Genomic DNA, 18,802 nt, shown 5'->3' on the forward strand with positions numbered 1-18,802 from the left:
CCTGGGAAGCCTGTTCAATTCCCCCCCACTCTCAGGTGCAGACCTTTTCCCTCACCTGGCCCTCCCCTGACACAGCTCCATGCCATTCCCTCAGGCCCCGTTGTTGCCACCAGAGAGCATTGCTCAGTGCTGCCCTCCATTCCCAGTGAGGAGCTGTAGGCTCCCATGAATCGTCCTCTCTGCCTCCTCTACGCCGGGCCAAACAAAGCAAGGGTTGTCAGCCAGAGCCTTTGCCACAGGGCTGTTCTCCAGCCCCTCGTCCTCACAGTCTGTACATGTAACTAAGCTTGCCCCATCCCAGGTGCAGGATCTGGTGCTTCCTCTTGAACTTCATGCAGTTGGTGATTGCCCAGCCCTCCAGTTTGTCAGTCTCTCTACAAAGGCTTTCTATACTCTAGGAGTCAGCATCTCCTTCTAGTTAAGAATTATCTGCAAACTTACTTAGTATGCATTCAAATCTTGCATCTACATCATGTAAGATGAAGAGGAATGGACTTAAAATGGGCTCCTGCAGAACCTTGCTAATGAGTGGTTGTTAGCCTGATGTAATCTCATTTACTGTAACCCATCCATCCCATCCCATGAGGGCATTTATTTTTCACCCATCATATTACTTACCTAGCTGTATCCTTCACATTTCGCCTGGAAAGATACTGTGAAGACACATCAAAAGCTTTGCTAAAATTAAAAAAACAAAAACAAAAACAAACAACTAACCAAATGTACAGTGGTTTAGCAAAGCTGCTTAACTACATGATGATAATTATGACATGAACCAGGAACATTTGTGTAAATAAAACACAAGCAATAAACAATACCAGATATACATTGCAGTATACATTCTGAGTAATGCAAATCAAATGTGTTTAGATACCGTTCCGTGTGTGTACACAAGTAGTGCATAAACAGCCACACAAATACTAAATATTTTTGCGTGGTGTTTTGAGGAAGCTACTGACAAAAAAAAAAAAAAAGAATTTATTAACAAATGATATTATAATAAGAACACTCATCTAAACAGTTACTGAAGTTCCCAAATAATGGAGTCTGTAACCTCCCTGATCTATTTGGTACTTGTTCAGTTGCTCTTCAACAGGGATCTTTACTTAGTATGCAATTTACTTGCTGCAAATTAAGCCCATTATTTCATATCCTCTCAGAATGGATGTGACAGTGCGTTCCCGTTTTGTTCATGCATCCTTGATTTTCTGATGCTGAACAGGTTTGTGGTATCTTTTCCTATAGGTTATATTTTCACGCCTGTGAAAATATCTTCATGTCTCTTAATCTCTGGGATTGCTCTGGTTGGTTTGCACGCCTCTCATCCACCCTAGTGAAATTGCATGTATGAGTTATGATTTTCCAGACAGATCAATGAAACATCAGTTATTAATGAGATTATTAGGAAAGTCTGAAATAATGAGAACTTGTTTGCTCACATCTAAAGAAGGGTAAAAATCTGAAACATTCACACATTTACAGCCTATTTGAGTAGTGGGTGCTGTATATAGATCTTAAGTGACAGTGACAGATTTTGCCTTTTAATTTGCATTCTTCAACAGAAGAAGTAAAATTATGATGAGAATCACACACATGAAAAGAAATTTCAGATGTTTTCATAGCACAGTAATGATCCATCAGAACTGCTGCTGACTTTGAAGGACAAAGAGACAGATTTTTCTCTGTGCTGGTGCCCTCATGTGGCTTTGATATTCAGCTTCTTGAGAATTAATTAGAAATATCACTGCGTAGCTGACACATCTTTTGTGTAAAAGGCAGAGAATAATTTTCCTACATAACCCGGTTGCAGCCTTGTTCTGTGAGTACAGTATGGCATAGAAAGCCAAAATCTGCTGTTCGCCAGATGGCCAGCTGGGTTTGGATACGCAAACTCCAACTTCGGTAACTTAAGAGCATTTCTCACAGTTTTCACACATTAATTCATGTGATTCAGACCCTGCTCCTGCATGGCCAGAAAGAGTGCTGGAGTCACAGCCTCCCTGTGTGATGCTGTTAAATGTGCAACAACAGATCTGTTAATGCTTTTAAAGGGGGATGGTTTTTCTTCTCAGTTTTCAGTTCTAATGTTAAATCAAATGGTTGAACTTCATACTGAGTTAATATATCAGGGATTACTGCTGTCAAGAAATAGTTTAAAATATTCTTTCTCATCTAGCTTGAAATCATCCCATTTTTGTTCCAGCTACAGCTGTGATATGACAAAGAAATTTCTATATTTAATGCTGCGAAATCTACAGAGGATAAATGTTTCTTCACACAACATTTCTGAATTTCTTTAGAATGTTTCAGCATTACTGAGAAATTCCACTTTAAAAGACATCATTTAGCCATTATGCAAGAAAAAACTTTTTACAGCAAATTCATTACACATCCATAAGTTATTTTAATGAGAGAACTCTTGCAAAAGCATGAGGTGAATATAGCTAACGTGGAGGCTGCTGGTCTAGTCTGATACAGGTGTTGTCTTGTCTTGTGCTTTCTAAATGTCATCGTCAAAGGTTTTCTTTACATCTGGGTTGGATTTGACAGGTACAGAGATTTTCTAAAAGACTCGTTTTTAGGAGACTTTGCAAAGCTTTGAAGCATCAGAAATTTTACTTTCTTAGGTTTTTGGCACGGAACTTTGAATTCTGATTAAAAACTGCAAAAAACCCATATTTTTGTCATCCGTGCTACTAGTAACAAAAATATGGAGAAAGTTTGAAAGTTTATTTGAAGAGCAGACATCCTTATTGCAACTTCATAAATATTTATATCAGACTACTGCTATCCAATGGTTCTAGGAAAGAGATGCAATATTCAAGTGGCTTGGTATTAGTTTTCCTCAGCACAATAAAATAGCAGCTGAAATCTGGTTGGGAACAGATTTGGAGAATGCTTTTCACTGTAAGGACATGATACTTTGGTACTATATCTGGTGTAGCAGTGCAAGGAATTGCTTTTCTTGAGTTAACTTATACATGTACATCAGTGTGACTCCTCAGAATTGAAATGGCTTCATTAGTAAGGATGCTTAACATTTTTGAGTGAGGAGTGGCCATAAATACACTTGTTCCTTCATAAAAAGTAGAGTGTTTTCATCTTTAGTTTGAATTAAAAAGAAATATTGGCTGAGCTGAATCTCAGGTATGCATTGCAACCTGTCAGTCACAAGCAGAATCTGTTAACTATGATAAGTGACAGTTTGTCACACCTCTGTTATTTATGGGATGCCTGGTAGTTCAGTTCGGCCTCTGTATTTGAACCGAGTTTACTCCATCTGAACAACACCTTCTGTATTCTCTAAGTTTAGGTATCGTGCATTTGCAGTGAGCACCTTTCTGGACAGTAAACAGGCATTTTTTTTCCTGTTTATATTTACTGTTGTCACATAAAGCTTTCTGGATTACTTCCATTTCAACCTCCGAAATAAAAATGACAGGGATTGCGTCCTTACTTTATTATTCTAATTTATGGACACCAACCAACACATTCTTCAGTCAGTCAGAGTGATTGGATTTTCTTCTTCTAAATCACTTCTGTTCCTTGGTATTTAATGATGAGGTACTCGAGGAACTTTTTCTGTTTTGTGTATTCTCACAAGATTTTCTGCAGTCTTTATGTTGACATCTCTTCCTTCTCCCTTCTTTCCTCTCTTTTCCTCTCTTCTTCCAATTTAGATTAACATTATTGTATTTCTTTGACTTCACAATATTCTCTGCACCAAAGAGTCACTGAGAAACTCCCCACTGTTTGTGGAGCAATAATACTGAGCAGAACAAGAACAATTTAGGTTTTTCTTTGATCTTTCTAGTCCTGGTAATGCCAAACTTAGTGAAACTCGGCAAATTACGATGTTGTCAACAACTTTCTTGCTAATCTCTCTCTCAGAGGTGTCAAAGTAACCCATTAGATCTCCTGTTAAGTTTTGATGTAGACTGAGAAATCTAAGACAAGTATGACTAAAAATGATTAAAATTCAATATGCTTGAATTTGAGTAGTAATGGTATTTTTGGAAAAAAACAATAATTGTGTAGGCTCTCTAGTAAATGACTGTGAGTTTCTACTATCGATTGGAGACAGGAACTGGCAGCTCGTTCATTATGTCCATGTTTGTAGTTAAGAAAAGATTTGCTTGTGAAATTCTATGGATAGCATAGTGCTTAGTTTATACCCTGAGAATAGAGACATTCTTGAGCTCCCATCTCTGCAGTTGGTTCTATAAATTACCCCTAGTAACTAGCACAATATTAGTGATATTTTGATCTTCACCTTTTATTTTTATTAAGATAAAACAACTCAGCAGTATAAAGACAAAATTCTAACAATATAAAAACAATCTAGAGCCGTATCAGGCTTCTTCAGCTGTATCACTCTAAATTAAATGGCAATTTCGTACTGCTTCTCTTGTCAACAAAACACAGCATTCACAGGGCCATACCACTGCTGATGCCTTTCATTCTTCAGATATACACCCATGCTTGCTGAGCTCTGAATCCAAAGCTTACCAAGTTAGGCAAGATCTGAGGCCATCTTGTCCTCTTGTTGTGTGGCACGTGGAAATACAACTGATGTTTACAGAAATTTGCAATAAAGTATAGCAAGAGAACTGACTGTATTTCTGAGCTGCAAGTTGTGAGGTTTTATAACCTCAGCATTTAGTAAATGAGAACTAAAGGAGGAAATGCATAATTCCTTGAACTAATGTTCCTAGATTCCTTTCCTCGCAGTTTTGTCACCAATTATTTATGTAATGCTATTGAAAATTCTGTGTTAATTCTGAGTTGTGACATTTTCAAAAGGGGAGAAAACTTTTGTGGCTCATCCTCAGTTCTGAAAGAGTAGATTTTTTCCTAACTTTTTAACATTAGAAGTAGCAATGTTTTGTCACTATTTTTATTTTCTGTAACGGTGTACATTAGTGAACATAAATTGTGTCTAACTGTTAAGTTCTGTATGGATACTTTCAAGAACTTCTGTATAATCAATGGATATCAAGATGTTACAATATAATCAAGAGAATTAAGCAAAGTGGACAATGATAACAAAAGAGAATAAAATGGAAGGCTTACCCTTCAGCTGGGCTCACCACAAAACACCAATAGAGGCGATCTCCAGAAGAGATCCTTCCTCACTGGTAGCAGCTCTTCAATAGGTCTAGGAGGGGTGCAGCCAGGCTCCCCCCCTTCCTGCAGCACAGGTGAATTGCCTTCAGCTGTGCTCCTCTGGCTGGCTCATGGCTCGCCTCAGGTGATCAATCAGAGGTTCAGGCTCAGTAGTTCCCATACAACTTCCATTTATAAAACACGACAATACAGGAATACATGGGACTCAACTCTTGGTTTTGTTTCTGTTAGCTGATGCCATGTGATGTTTGGCATCCTTTTTCACGTATGCATTTATTTTTTTTCCCTATAGTATACTAGATCTATTTGTAAGCAGGATCTTTGTAAGCTTAATTGTGCATAACGGAAGCAAAGGCAATTCCAAGTATTCCACGTAGATTTCTCTATAAAACACTATATGTGATTCACAGTATTAAAACTGGTAAATGTTTAAGTAAAGAATTTGACTATCGTGTAGAAGTGAGGGATGCTGATTGGTTTAATCAAGTGAATACACCTGGTCAAATCTGGACTAATTATTTATTCACAAAGAAACCAGTAAATTTGGGGGTTGGTAGCACAATTTAGGGAACAGCTTTTTTTATAGTTTCTTCACTGTCAATAAAATAGCATCACTGCAGTTACATCTAAGAGCCTGTCAGATGTTTTACCACAAGGAGGAACCAATAGCGAACATCCATGTTTTCCAACTAGAAATCGAGAATATTTGAGTAGATACTGGCATAAAAGGCACAGAACACAAACCAAAGCGTGCTTGTGTCGTTTGTCACAGCGAAGCATTGACATTTGTGCAACATGGAGAAAGATCAGCATTTTTGCAGGCTCTTTCAGGATCACATACACTTAGGGAATCCATCTTCCCCTTAATGCCAGTTTGTCACTCCCAGAACAACTAGCAGTGACTACAAAAAAAGAGTACATAGGAGTACATCCATATCCTTCCAGGAAAACTTAGCTGCTGCTCCTGTTGGTGGGTGTATTTACATAAACACACTGCAGGCTTTTAATAATACAACCACTGGCAGCTAGCGCTTCTGGGCACTAGGTGAGACTGGTAATAAGGTCAACAATGCTAGAAACCCCTCATAAATGCAAGCTTAATATTTCCATTGAAGTACATGATGCAAGCTTCCCCTTTTGTTTCAAATAAGTTTTATTTTTAAAGTTTTGAGTCCTTTGAATAAAGAACTCTCTTGAGAAGGGAATGCTGCACAGAGGAATGGCTTTCCCGATCCTAAAGTGCTTCAGAAATACAAACATACCTGGTATTTCCTATGTAATGGGCCATCATGCAAGCGTGCTACTAGCAGCCTATTTATATTTCTATAACAAGCCTATCTTCATCATCGCTACTAGTGTCATCGTATTCAACTCTGATTTGCTTCCTCATCATTTCTAAACCTCTCTTTTTGTATGTCTTGGAAGCTGTTGCTGAGAAATTACTGAATTCAGGGGACCTGAGTGTTACTGAGGGCTTTTTAAATGTAGAAGAAGCTGTTTCGTGCTGCCTCCCATAGGTCTCTGTCTGCTGGTGGGCTCCATTCTTGGCTGCAGCTCCACGAAGGTGAAGGATTTTTTGAGAGTTCTCCTGCTCTGTGCATTCTGTATGGGATAATTTAGCCATAGAGACTGACTCAAGATGAGATTCTGCTTTTGATCCCAGTGAATGCAAACATGTAGCTTGGGAATTGTGAGTTGAGTTTTCCTTGGAAGATGAGCATGTATTTTCTTCAGTTTGATCTTCTGCTCTTCCTGAGGCCCGAATCATTGAATCTAACGTACCAAAGCTCTGAATCTCTAACTCTGCACTCGGTACATTTTCCTGTCTTACCTCTAGACTTAAGGAAAGAGGGTAAGAAGTCTCTGAGTTTGTGCTGATAGATTGGCCACCTTTGATTGTATTTGTAAGACCAAAAGGACAAGACCAAAAAGAAGTTGCCACTGAGTCTGTCTGAACATTTGTCTGCGACTCCTCTGGAAGTGATTGTTGAAGCACGAGTGGTTGTGTCACTGAACAGCGAGGTTCCACATCACTGCTGACTTCCTGCATGGCTGTAGTGACTGAGGACGGAAGGGAATGAGCTGCCATAGGTACTTCCAGAGGTGCAATAGTCTGAAAAGAGAAATTTGTTCTTGCGTGTTCCCTGATTTTCCCAGAAATGTCCTGTAGAAATTAGGGAGAGGAAACATTTATATTAAGAATTTTCAATCCAAAGCAATGCCGTCCTTTAAAAGAGTGTGATAATAACGTCAACTCTGTTGGTAGAAGGCATTTAGCTGTGCAGTAACTTGTATCAACTGAGTAGCTAAGGATAGTATCAACCTTTATTCAAACAACTCATTACTGCAGACCGAGTTACTCATCCCTCTTTTGATGAGAAGGCTTTTCTTTCTTCCACTATGTGAGGTGTAGTGATAGATGTATGTTTTATGTTTTTTCTAAGGTGTTTTTTCTTGGTTAGGTGACAAATCATGCTAATAATTTTTGGGTAATGGGAGCCAAACACTTCCAGCTGCATGTGTATGTGTGGGGACAGCATTCTTTTTATTAAGATATTTGAATATATATCTTTCAAAGATGTTTATGCATCACTGAAGGAAAGTTTTAGGATGAATCTTTAAGAAATATGATGTCTGAGATTGTGAGATATGAAATAATTTTGTTTCCTACAATAATACCCATCATAAGAGTTATTCTCCTAAATGCTTATTTTATGTGAGGAACCAGTGCTCCTGCTACACAAAACCAGTCTGGCTCAGTAGCATCTGTTTTTGATTGTGGCTAGTCTAGGGAAAAGTAAAACAGTTAGGATAAGGATATAGACTGTTTCTCCCAGAGGCTTTGCTGACACTGCATACAACAGCACTGTTTGCAGCATGCACAGATGTGCCTAAAGCCCCGTTTGGCTAATGCAGCCTTTGGTAGTACTGAAACTGTAGCCCCACAGATGTACCCAGATGGCTGAAGAAGCCCTGATGCCATGTTGGATGCACACACTTTTCACTGCATGTGTCTCTTAGCATCCTCCCCACTTTCCCAGTGATAAGCTAATAACTGCTCCACCACGTGGCACAGAGCGCCCTATCTGCTGGCACCTCCATCAGCAGCGCCCCAGAATAACTTTAATACATTTTTAGTAAAAATCTGTGATAAAGCACTCTCAACTTGCATTATGTTTAGCAGCTTTAAAGTTCAAGTTTTGATTACCGGTATGTTTTGTTTTCTTCTCATAATCAACAGTCATAAGGTGCAATACCTACTTGTTTATCCTCTGTGTCATTTTGCTTAACGTGGGTAAGGTTTTCAATGTGGGAAAATATTCCTGAGTTATTTTTTCCTTCTTTCTTCCTTATGCAAAGCAGCTTGTCTGAGACAGAGCAAGATGAGTCCTTTTGCTGGTGTAGATAATTTTCTATTGAGAAAAAGTTTGAATAAACTTTTACTTTGAATGTTCCCCCACATGCCAGAATTAGTGAATTTCTCATCATTTCACTCATCTAACTCTCATGTATTTATTGCTTTCTGTAACTTTTTATCCTAAGCCTTATAGGTTTTCCCAGCTACCTTTTCTCAACTTTGTTTTCAAAGGTAATAAAGAAGTCTTGCAGAGTAATACCTATTCATATCTGCTATGAAAAAGACACAAGATAACATCTCTGCTTCAAAAGAGGTCACAACATGAACATTTCCATTACTACCACTCCTTTAAATCAAGGGAGCAGAATATTTTCACTGGGTTACTGAAACCAAGTCAACACTCCAGACTCGCTTGTATAATCAATGGATATCAAGATGTTACAATCACAAAATAGACAAGAGAGTTAGGCAAACTGGACCATGATAACAAGAGAGAATAAATGGAAGGCTTACCTTTATGCTGGGCTCACCACAAAACACCAGAAGGAAGGATCTCCAGAAGAGATCCTTCCCCACTGGTAGCAGCTCTTCAATAGGCCTAGGAGGGGTGCAGCCAGGCTCCATCCCTTCCTGCAGCACAGGAGAATTGCCTTCACCTGTGCTCCTCTGGCTGACTCATGGCTCACCTCAGGTGATCAATCAGAGGTTCAGGCCATGGCTCAGCAGTTCCCATACACTCACTTCATACAGCAAACATACAATCTAATTTCAGAAAATGATAAATATTGATCCTAAACTGTGCAGGCTCCTAATGGAAGGTTATTCTGTGTCATTTATTTTTTAAATGACCTCATAATTTGCAAGTTCACTTATCTAAGTATATGTATGAAAGTCGTGTGGTTATATTTTCACTTGCAGAAGATACTGAAAGCCAAAAGCATTTTTGCAGTTCATGTAAAGCAGGTACATATCAGAAATACTGCTAACGTTCAACCTTTTCAAAGCCAAACATTCAGTACACTCAAAAATATTTGAGATTCTTACCTTGAACCTTTGACTGAGGAGAATGGCACTTCTTACAGTGGTTAAATGTACAGGCTTGTGATGAGCAGCCCTTTTTCAAAACATCCAGTGTTCCATTTGGAAAACAGCGTCTCTTGTTCAGTCGGCTCATTTTCAGCTGAGCGTATCCATGTATGTGCCTTCCTCCGTACCTGCATTGCAAGTGGCATTGAAAGGTGAAACAGATATGTGCTATTTAAGACTGGCCATCATAGAATACAAATAATACCACAACATCAGGCCTTTTTCCTGGGAATTCAGGAATTTACTTCTGTGGAGGCGATGTGAGTTCATGTTAATGCAAAAAACAAGATACTCCAACCATTATTTTACTGAACTTCTCAGTGTTGGATTTCAGTATGTCCTTGGCTTGCTGGGAGAAAAGGGTTCAGGAGTTGCAGATCTAGAAACACTTTTCTGTATTTGGAGTTTTAAAACTGCATGCTCATAAATACTGAAATGCACAAGAATCGCATGAGTGCACAGTTGTTGGTATTTTGCTTTTCTTTTTTGTACTTCTTATGTGCAACCTAATCAGCAATCATCAGTGCTGAACAACATGTTTCAGATACTTAGAAAACTCACACTGGATAATGCAACGACTTTGTCATTTTCTCCAGCTAGTTCAGTTAATTTTAATGATTGGGACAAAATTACGTTGGAAGTTTCCATTCCTGTATCAATAGAATCAAACATTATATGCTAAGTAAACCTAACAGCTTATTTAGATGTTTGGTGTATAAGAAAAATATATTGCATTTCATTATTAAAAGTTTGGCCAGCTAGCTACTGATATAGATTGGCTTTCAGGTCTCTGTACTCAGTTGAATCTCTGTACTTTTTTGATATGGCCAAATCAATCCTGAGGCTGGCAGAAAAGAAAAGGGGGTGAAGAAGGGGAAAAAAGAACCTGAACATGTAGAAGAATGCCAGAAGACAGTTTGGGTAATACAGACCTGAGTGTTCTATGTGTGGTCCGATGATCCTTCAAAATTGAGGTGCTGTTTATGAAGGTAGACATGGGGATTAAGTTACCAACAGTGATTTGTCCTGAAGGAAAAGCTCTGTCTGTTTTTGGTCATAAGATTAAATAAGAGGGATGTATGCACACACGATGTGTTTCTTACTGAAGCATTTCATCAGACATTCTGCTGCCTCACACTCCTGAAACATTAGAGGCTAAATCTTCCACCGAAATGAAGTGCCACTGAAGTCAGAGGAACTGCACTGATTGGTACAGTGTGCCTTCAATAGCCTTATGTTCTTTCAGCTTCATATTTAAACTGATTGATCATTTAAACTACGGCTGGCTTTATTCACTTGCTGCTAAAACTTGACTTTTCTCCTCTGCATTCTCTTGTGAATAAAAGATACAGATCTGAGGACAGAAGGGTCTTGCATATAGCTTTTAACTGTAACAGGAATAAAACTGAAGTATTTTGCTTCCCTTCAAACAAAACAGAGTGCTGGCAATTTTGACAGATGAGAATCAGTTCTGAAGCACAGTAACACTCACCTGACCAGTCATCATCTTTCTTTGCTGTATGTCTCTTTTGCTTAGAAAAGTTTGCTCCTGACAGCAAATAATACATTGACACTTTTGATAATCTTGATAATTTACCTTTGTGGAACTGCTGCAGTTGGGAATAGATCTTGCTATGAGGTTTATTTTCTCCCCCAATTTTGACAAGGCTGAACTTTGGGGGTGGCTTTCTGTTTTCTGTGGACACTTTTACACCCATCGCAGCAAAATGATGTTTGTATCCAGGGAAGATGAAACCATATGAAAGCACATTCCTTACCATTTGGGGGGGGGTTTAATTTTTTTCTGTTTGTGGCTCCTCTTGAGTTTATTTGCTGCTGGTTTTTCCTTTTTGCAAACTGATGGTTTCTTCTTTTTCTCTGATATGTTTTTGAAAGCACCAGCAGGAGCTGCTGAGCGTAACTATTAAAAACATTGAAAAAATTGAAAGCACATTAAAAGTTGTGAATTACATTAACTGAGATAGCAGGAATCTGTGCTCATTAGATGGCACTGGTAGCACAGTAGTTGATAGGATTCTCTGACATTTTTCCTAGAATTTTCATGTTCGTTTTTCTAATCACTTTGTCCATCTGATTTTATAAAGTTTAAACAACCCACTGCTTTTGTGGGCCGGTACAGGAATTAGCGTGCGTTCTTTTGCATTCTTCTCCCCATATAAAAAGCAAGCTGAGTCTTATAGAGCTGTTCTAGGATCTGTACAGACTGGTCTGTCTTCACTTACTTAAAAACAAAAAGCTTTCAGGCTTTAAACGCTTACAGAGTATTAATGCAATTTGATTTTGTTGATGTTTGTCTCTCACCATAAGGAAACATCTGATACATAGCCTGCCTTTGACTCTAAATATCTCCAAGTAAAATAAAATCTTGAGCTTGACTGTCTCATAAGTCCTACTCTAATTCAAATATTAATTTAAAACGAAAATTATGAAATACAAATACTGTCACAAAAGAATATAAGAAATACCCCAGGGGAAGAACTGAGGAAATGATGGTCTTCTCACTAGAGAGCATTTCTACTGAAATTCTTGAGTGAAAGGTACATACACAAAATTATGCATGTTTTATGCACCAAACAAGTATGACTTGTAACGATATAACTCATAAATTCTGCATCACAAATGCCTGCAAATGTCCATAAACATGGACATTAGTTTCTTAATTTGTTTCTTAATTCTCTTGTTTTTCTATTAAAATTGTCCTTGTAAGCTGATTACACCCTTTTGAGAAAGGAAATAGGACCCTTAATCTTACCTCCTGCATCTGTTGTCCTTGAGAAAAGGATGAAGGCAGTGTGTTTAAGCTCTTGTTTGTTAAGCTGGAGGCCACAGCCTTGCTAATGTTTTTCATTTTGAAAATAGAGATATCACATTTTGACAGTGCGCACTCATTGCTGGACTCCTTGTGGATGTGCATGGAGGAATAAGCAGAGTCTGCATTCCCTTTCTGCTCAGCAGGCAGAGGAAGGCTTTTTGTTAAACAGCACCAGGTTAACCGAGTTTCAGCATTTAGTGATGGGAAGGTGCTCTTGGTGCTCAGTACTGTAAAACTTTCAGAGTAGGAAGTCAGGCTATTGCTGCACAGCGCTGGGAATTCCTCGCAGTGAGTGGTGAGAGCGTGGCAATAAAAAGTGCCAAAGGAATGGCACAAATAAGTGGAGCTATCTTTTGATCTCTGAGTCTGCTCCGTATCCTCCGATGTTGGTGACATGTCCTTAAGAATGCCTGGGCTTCCACCTGTGTCCCACCCCATGACTGTTGACTCTGCATCCTTGCTAGAAGCTTCCCTTTGGCCTGATGCTGTCATCAAAGAGTCACCTCCTGAGCAAAGCTGATGTAAAACTTTTTCTTCTGCGATGTCGGCTGATATGACAAAACCACTGGAATACATAGAAGTAAAGCATATCTTCTTCTTTGGGGTTTGTGCTGATGAAGTAGTTATGCTCACCCACTTCCCTTCTGTTTGTTTTTGATAATTCAGTTTATTTTTATTCTGTTTGCTTTTCCAAGCCCCTCTCATAATTTCCTCCTTATAAAAGGTGCCATCTACTGTTGTTAAGATATTTGTTGTTTCTGAACTGGCTGGTGAGCACAATACTGGAGTTTTCCAGTTTGCATGTAAGTTCCATCGTAGCTCTCCTTTGCTGCCTTTTTGTCTCACTTCAAATTTTAAAGGGGACCAAAGCACATCACTGGAATGAGAACAGGGTGATCTGCTGTTGGAAGAGCAGGGTGGGTTGGTTAAGGAATCTGTCACAGAAGTACGAGGTGTAATCTGTTCGGATTGAAGCAGGATCGACAGATCAGAGTTTCTCTGGTCCTGTGGCAATTTAAGGATATATTTTGGAGAAAAGGCATTTTTCAATGGGTCTGGAGTTAACTGACCAGATTGCAGATGATGGATTTTGGAAGATGCGTTAGCAGTGCTGTCACTGAAAAGTGGTACTCCTGTTTTCACAAGACATGTTTTGACATCTTTATCTGTTGTGTTGTGCAAAGCAAAAGTATCGCAATCACTTCCCCTGAAGTCAGACCTCAAAAATCCCACAGATGAAGCTTTTGAGATCTCTGCTGAATGTGAAAGAGGGTTAATGTCACCATAATGAACGACTCCAGTGGGGAGTCTGCTTGTTTTTACACAATCCACATTCTCAGCACCTCCAGCTGATTCGTTTATTCTTGCGCTTGGGTTTTGCTCCTCTGTTTTACTGGAGAGTTTCACTGGTGCTGTGGAAAGACACGGAGCGATAGTGCAGCAGGCAGTCTCTGCTTCATTTATTGCACTGCTTTCACTACAGGGCCTAGGGTAGCACTTTGAAATAATGTTTTCTTTCTTCTCCACTTCAACTTTCAGCTTTTTTCTTTCTGATGGTAAATTCTGGGATTTCCCTAAGGATTCTCTGTTGCTGCAGTGGAGCCACAGGGGCATCAAGGCATGCCGGACAGTTTCCTGATTCCTGTTATGGTTTCCATAATTGTTTGAAGTGCTTTTATAATCTGATTCAAACGTACTGGATTCTTTCCCAGGACTTGATTCTTCCCATTTGCTACTCAGTACGGGCAAGCAGTCATCCTTCATTCTGTTAGTGTCGGGTTGACACTGAGTATTTTGCAGCCTGCACTCTCGACTGCTTGGAGCTGGTAACGTGTTGTTGCCACTCGTGTGTTTGTCTGTGTCGCTGCCATGGGGATCTTGGGAAGCTTTGCTCACTGCAGTATGTGCACTCGCATTTACTGAATGTGATGTCTCCATTACATAGGTTAAACTGTCTGTGGTTTCCTCTAAGGACGTGCTGTGTGGAATATGGTTACCATTAGCACCAGTTTCTGATTTAACAGTGTTTAATTCTGTTGTCACAAGGGAGGAAAGGCTGTCACTTGCAGAGCTCCTGACATCTTTTTCTTCAGCAGTGTCACTACTGCTGACTGATTCCTTTGAATCAGGAGTGGAGCCTGTAATATCTGCAATCTTATTCCCCCTTTCTTTGATTTTCCTGGCATGTTGACTGCTTTTCATTTTTTGGTAGATTTTCTTAAAGGTTTCATCTCCATACATTTGCCATTTTTCTTCCGAGAACATCTTTAGCTTCCTTTGGTTGTGTTTCTTGTTTTTAGTGCTGACTGTTTCTCCGGTCCCAAGCCTCGCACTCATCTGCAGCTCCTCCGAGGGAGGAAGATCAGCCACGTTACTTAGTGGCATGTCATCCACTGCTGTCTGTCTGACTAGAGCTCGAGGATGGCTGCTGGGAAAATCCACCGAATTTGCAATGAGGTTGTTGCTAGGCAGCAAAGCAGCAGCGCCTGTATTTACAGACTGCTTAGTAAGAGACAGCGGTTTTGAGCAGCCTGCGTTGTCATGCACCGCTCTCGTGCCTTCCACAAATGGCAGGGAGTTGCTTCGTGTGACAGGCACAGCATCTATCGTTGTGGAGAACTGTGTGGGGACGGAATGAAAAAACATGGGCTTGCATTTCTCTAGGGGTGCTAAGGTGGATTTTGCTGAACAAAGAGAGAAGTTCTTTTTCCTGTTGGTGTCAGAAGTCCTGATGTCAAAATGGAAAGAGTCTTTGTATGTATAAGGCATTGGCAGATCTATGCTTCCCTGTTTAGAAAGGACAGTTTTTCTGGGCCTCACATTGTCTAATTGAGTGTCATCCACCACAATTTTGTTATGAGAAATAAGTTTTGAAATGTGTTCCTCCAGCCTCTTTTTCTCTAGCATCAAGGCTGTAGCTTTCTCAGCTGGCTCTGACTTTGCACTGCTTCCGGCCGCGCACCTTGAGCTGCTGACGGCAGTTTCATTTTCCAGTTCAGTGCTGTGCTCACAGAGGCTGTGCAGCGGGCTGGAGGATGCCAACTGTTGTTCTGTGCTATCAGAGCGTGACAGATACCCTGAGTCGGTGCTCTCACACTTCTTTAGCTTGCAGTCAAATGGCTTGTAATCCCACTGTTTTTCTGAAGATGTTGCTTGCTGCCTTTGCAACTGAATGTGCTTGTTGGCAGCTGGAGTTCTTTGCTCCTGCATCTTCTTTATCTGGCACTGACCATTTGGCAAGGCAACTGGAAATGATAAACTTGGAGGTTCTTTTTCAGAAACTTCCTGACCAGTCTTTGAACTGAAAGACTGATGAGTTCTTTCTTGATTTTCTGAAAATATTGACGAATTGCTTGTTGCTGGCACTGAAAGGTCATTAAGTTTCTTACTGTCTGTTACAGCACTGGTCTCTAAAGTCACCTGTTTCACCTGCATCCCCCGGTCTTCATAGCTGCTACCATGTCCTTTGGTGCCTTGCTGTGATGTGATGCTCTCTGTTGCTTTCTCACTTTGCTCCAGTGTACCGGTGTTGTCAGAGTCTGAGGGTAGTTTGGTGTTGTTGACGTGTGTTTGAGTTCTTCTGTGTTTGTACAAATTACTTTGAGTTTTAAATGCAATACCACAAGTGGTGCATGGGAAGGGTCTCTCTCCTGTGTGAGAGCGAATATGTTTCTCAAGGACACTTGGCTTCAAACAGTCTCGACCACAGTGCTTACAGATATATTTCCCAGCATTTTTTGATTTTCCTGGGCTTCCGATAGGCGCGCCGACAGAAGAATTCGGTGATGATAAAACAGGTAAAGTGCTCACTATGTTCAGTGTGAGAGTTTGCCCAAGTTGTTTCTGAAACACTGACTGGGGCTGATCTGTGCCTTCGGAAGGAACAAGTGGGTTCAGGATCAGAGGTATATTACTGCTATCCAGGTTTCCACAGCTCCTGCCAGCCACTAGCTGACTGCTTGGCTGAAAGCATCCTGGCTGGACAGGCTGGTACAGGGGAATGGTGAGGGCTTTTAGATACACAGGTTGAGGCAGTGCTTGTTCCTGTGGAGGAACCGCACTGCTTTGGCTGAGAGCTGAAGGACCCTGTGCAGGCTGAAGAGAAGAGGTTGGAAGTGGCTGGTCTGCTAGTGCAGCTGTCAGACCAGGATGCTTCTGTGCCTCCATTTCAAAGGTTATCTGTCAGGTACTCGTGTATCTGTAGGGAAGGGGAAATGAGACCAGTAGGAGTCTTCAGACAGCTAACTAAAATAAACATTTTTTTTATTAGTATATATAAGTCAATCACTGGACTTGAAATGCTAGCAAATAATACAACAAATCACATACAGGCATTATACAGACTATAATTACTGTATTTTCCAGTTAAATTGATTCATCTTTTATTGCTAAGCTAGAAATTGAAGAGTTCTGAATAGTGTAAAGAAAAATGAAGAATGCACTTCATACCTACAATAGGTGCACAAAGCATTAGAAATAAATCCGAGTATCAGATCTGCAAATGCAGCTCTAGCCCAAACTCAGCAAAGCCAGGCGAGTTCTGAGGTACACCGAGGTCACTGCGTGTGTTATCGAGGCTGGATTGAAAACCACTGAGGGTAAAACATCTTTGGGCAACTCGTTCCAAACACGGGACATTAAGCATGGCTGTATCGTCTGAGTTTAACCAGATATGGCTAAAACTGAACCAATTTTTTTACACCAATGAGGTTTACATAAATATGTACGAAGTAGAAAAGATGGTATCCCAGTGAAATAGCAGGGTAAATTAAAGCTGTTGTTTGTGCAGCCCACATTCAATTTGACTAATTAGAGGGAATAGGATGGTACACCGTTTATTTTTAGATATTTTCAATTCCAGCTGAAAACATTTTATATCCAAAGTTCTTGGATGAAGTAAAGCCATTCTTATGAAAATCTGCCTAAATACATTCAGGGTTGGTAATGGTCCAGACTGATTTTTTTTCCTAAACAAAAAAATTTTCTTGCCTTTTTTTTCCCTCTTAGAAATAAACTGTTTGAAACAAGCTAGCTGACAATTATTTCTGGAAAACATAATAGACATCAGCATCATCTCATTCTAGTTTGGGTAACAATTAGAAAGTGATCTTTGAATGCTTATTCAAATTATTTTTATTCTGCCATATTCACAACTACTTATTTATTGCTTGCCTCCTCTTCATCCAGTCAGGATGCATCAAGCTGTAGCCCAATATGCAGTATGAATATAACTGCTCTTGTGCTAACAATCACAAAAATAAACAAAGTAACATCAGTGGCTAAATGTGAAATATGCAATTTGTTGCCTTACTGAATAGTCTGCAGCAGCATTGCAGTACCCTCCTTACGTAGTTTTAATAGTTAACCATTACTGGGAAAGAGTAATAAATGCTTAGCCCAAAAATATTCTTTGATTAGTGCCATATGGCACACAGTATGTGAGCGTTGTTCAAAACAAAATCTCCTTTGCATGCAGTTGCTGGGAACTTTCCAAATGATTCATATAAAGTAGAAATGGAGAACTCAGTACAATTGTTCTCAAGTATTCCTCATTTACTGTTTGATCTCTTGAGAGATGGTAAATTGATAGCTGGATGAAAATGGCAGCACCTCACACCACATGAAATAATGGGAAAAAAAATTTCTATTAATTATCAAGTGGAATAGATAAAGGTCAGTGGGTTATATGCTCAATGATAAATCTATTTAGCACCTTAATAAATAGACTAAGAATTCAGGTGCTTTGCATATGAAATATATGCACCATTGAAACAGGACGATAAAGCAATGCTCTCAGCAATCCTTTGTAAATGTAAAGGTTTTGTGTTGTAGGAAATTACCTTTCATCCCTTTGGTTATGACATCCCTATGCATAGCTCACAATGCAACTGCAAGTACTTGTCTTGAAAATCCAGTATACCTGGTGCCTAATCCCGCACTCTTCTAATTCTACACCACATCTGTAGATCCCTGCTGACTGGCAACCATTGCTTCACTGCCAAAGCTTCTTCCTTTTTCTTTCCAATACACTTTGCTTACTGCAAGAATTGGAAAAGTGAAGGAAAAGACAGCAATGCAGTCCCTGGGATGTGGGGATGTGCTTTCTGACTCTCCTTCTGGAAACAATCTTTTCTTCTTTCTCGTCAATTTTGTGAACCAAATTCAACATATCAGGTCTGCAGTTTTCTTGTCCACTCCCTGCTGCTTTGTAATAAAACATAATAAATAATATTCTTGTCCACACAGCTGCTTTATAATAAAGTTGTTGACTGTATTCATAAGGATGTTACAAGATTATGGCTTATTAGTGGAATTAATTAATTATCCATATTCTGCACTGCAGTTAACCCTACAATAGATTGCCCTAATTTGCAAAATGAGGCGGTAGACATTTCACA

At 39.7% G+C, this 18,802-nt stretch overlaps 1 protein-coding gene across 1 annotated transcript; it reads right to left on the bottom strand.

Moving 5' to 3' along the window:
* Window positions 1-5,443: 5,443 nt before the first annotated feature.
* Window positions 5,444-16,571, bottom strand: ZNF831 (zinc finger protein 831). The gene is made up of 5 exons (XM_042884944.1): window positions 12,345-16,571; window positions 11,350-11,492; window positions 9,530-9,699; window positions 8,389-8,540; window positions 5,444-7,291 (listed from the first exon to the last, which is right to left on the bottom strand). The coding sequence occupies exons 1-5, from the start codon at window positions 16,569-16,571 to the stop codon at window positions 6,443-6,445; spliced, it is 5,541 nt and encodes a 1,846-aa protein (XP_042740878.1). The 3' UTR covers window positions 5,444-6,442.
* Between the last annotated feature and the right edge of the window lie 2,231 nt (window positions 16,572-18,802).

The sequence above is a fragment of the Lagopus leucura genome, unplaced genomic scaffold (assembly GCF_019238085.1).
Source record: "Lagopus leucura isolate 7727_CA_CO unplaced genomic scaffold, USGS_WTPT01 Super-Scaffold_100047, whole genome shotgun sequence".
Taxonomy (NCBI): domain Eukaryota; kingdom Metazoa; phylum Chordata; class Aves; order Galliformes; family Phasianidae; genus Lagopus; species Lagopus leucura.

What these genes read in the sequence shown, in the direction of transcription:
- ZNF831 (XM_042884944.1), bottom strand. Translation starts at nt 16,571, where the DNA reads ATGGAGGCACAGAAGCATCCTGGTCTGACAGCTGCACTAGCAGACCAG. An exon ending in ATTAAACCCCCCCCCAAATG is followed by an intron (nt 9,700 to 11,349) that starts GTAAGGAATGTG and finishes CTTGCAATGCAG; the next exon opens with GTACGGAGGAAGGCACATAC. An exon ending in TCCTCAGTCAAAGGTTCAAG is followed by an intron (nt 8,541 to 9,529) that starts GTAAGAATCTCA and finishes TTTTCTCAATAG; the next exon opens with AAAATTATCTACACCAGCAA.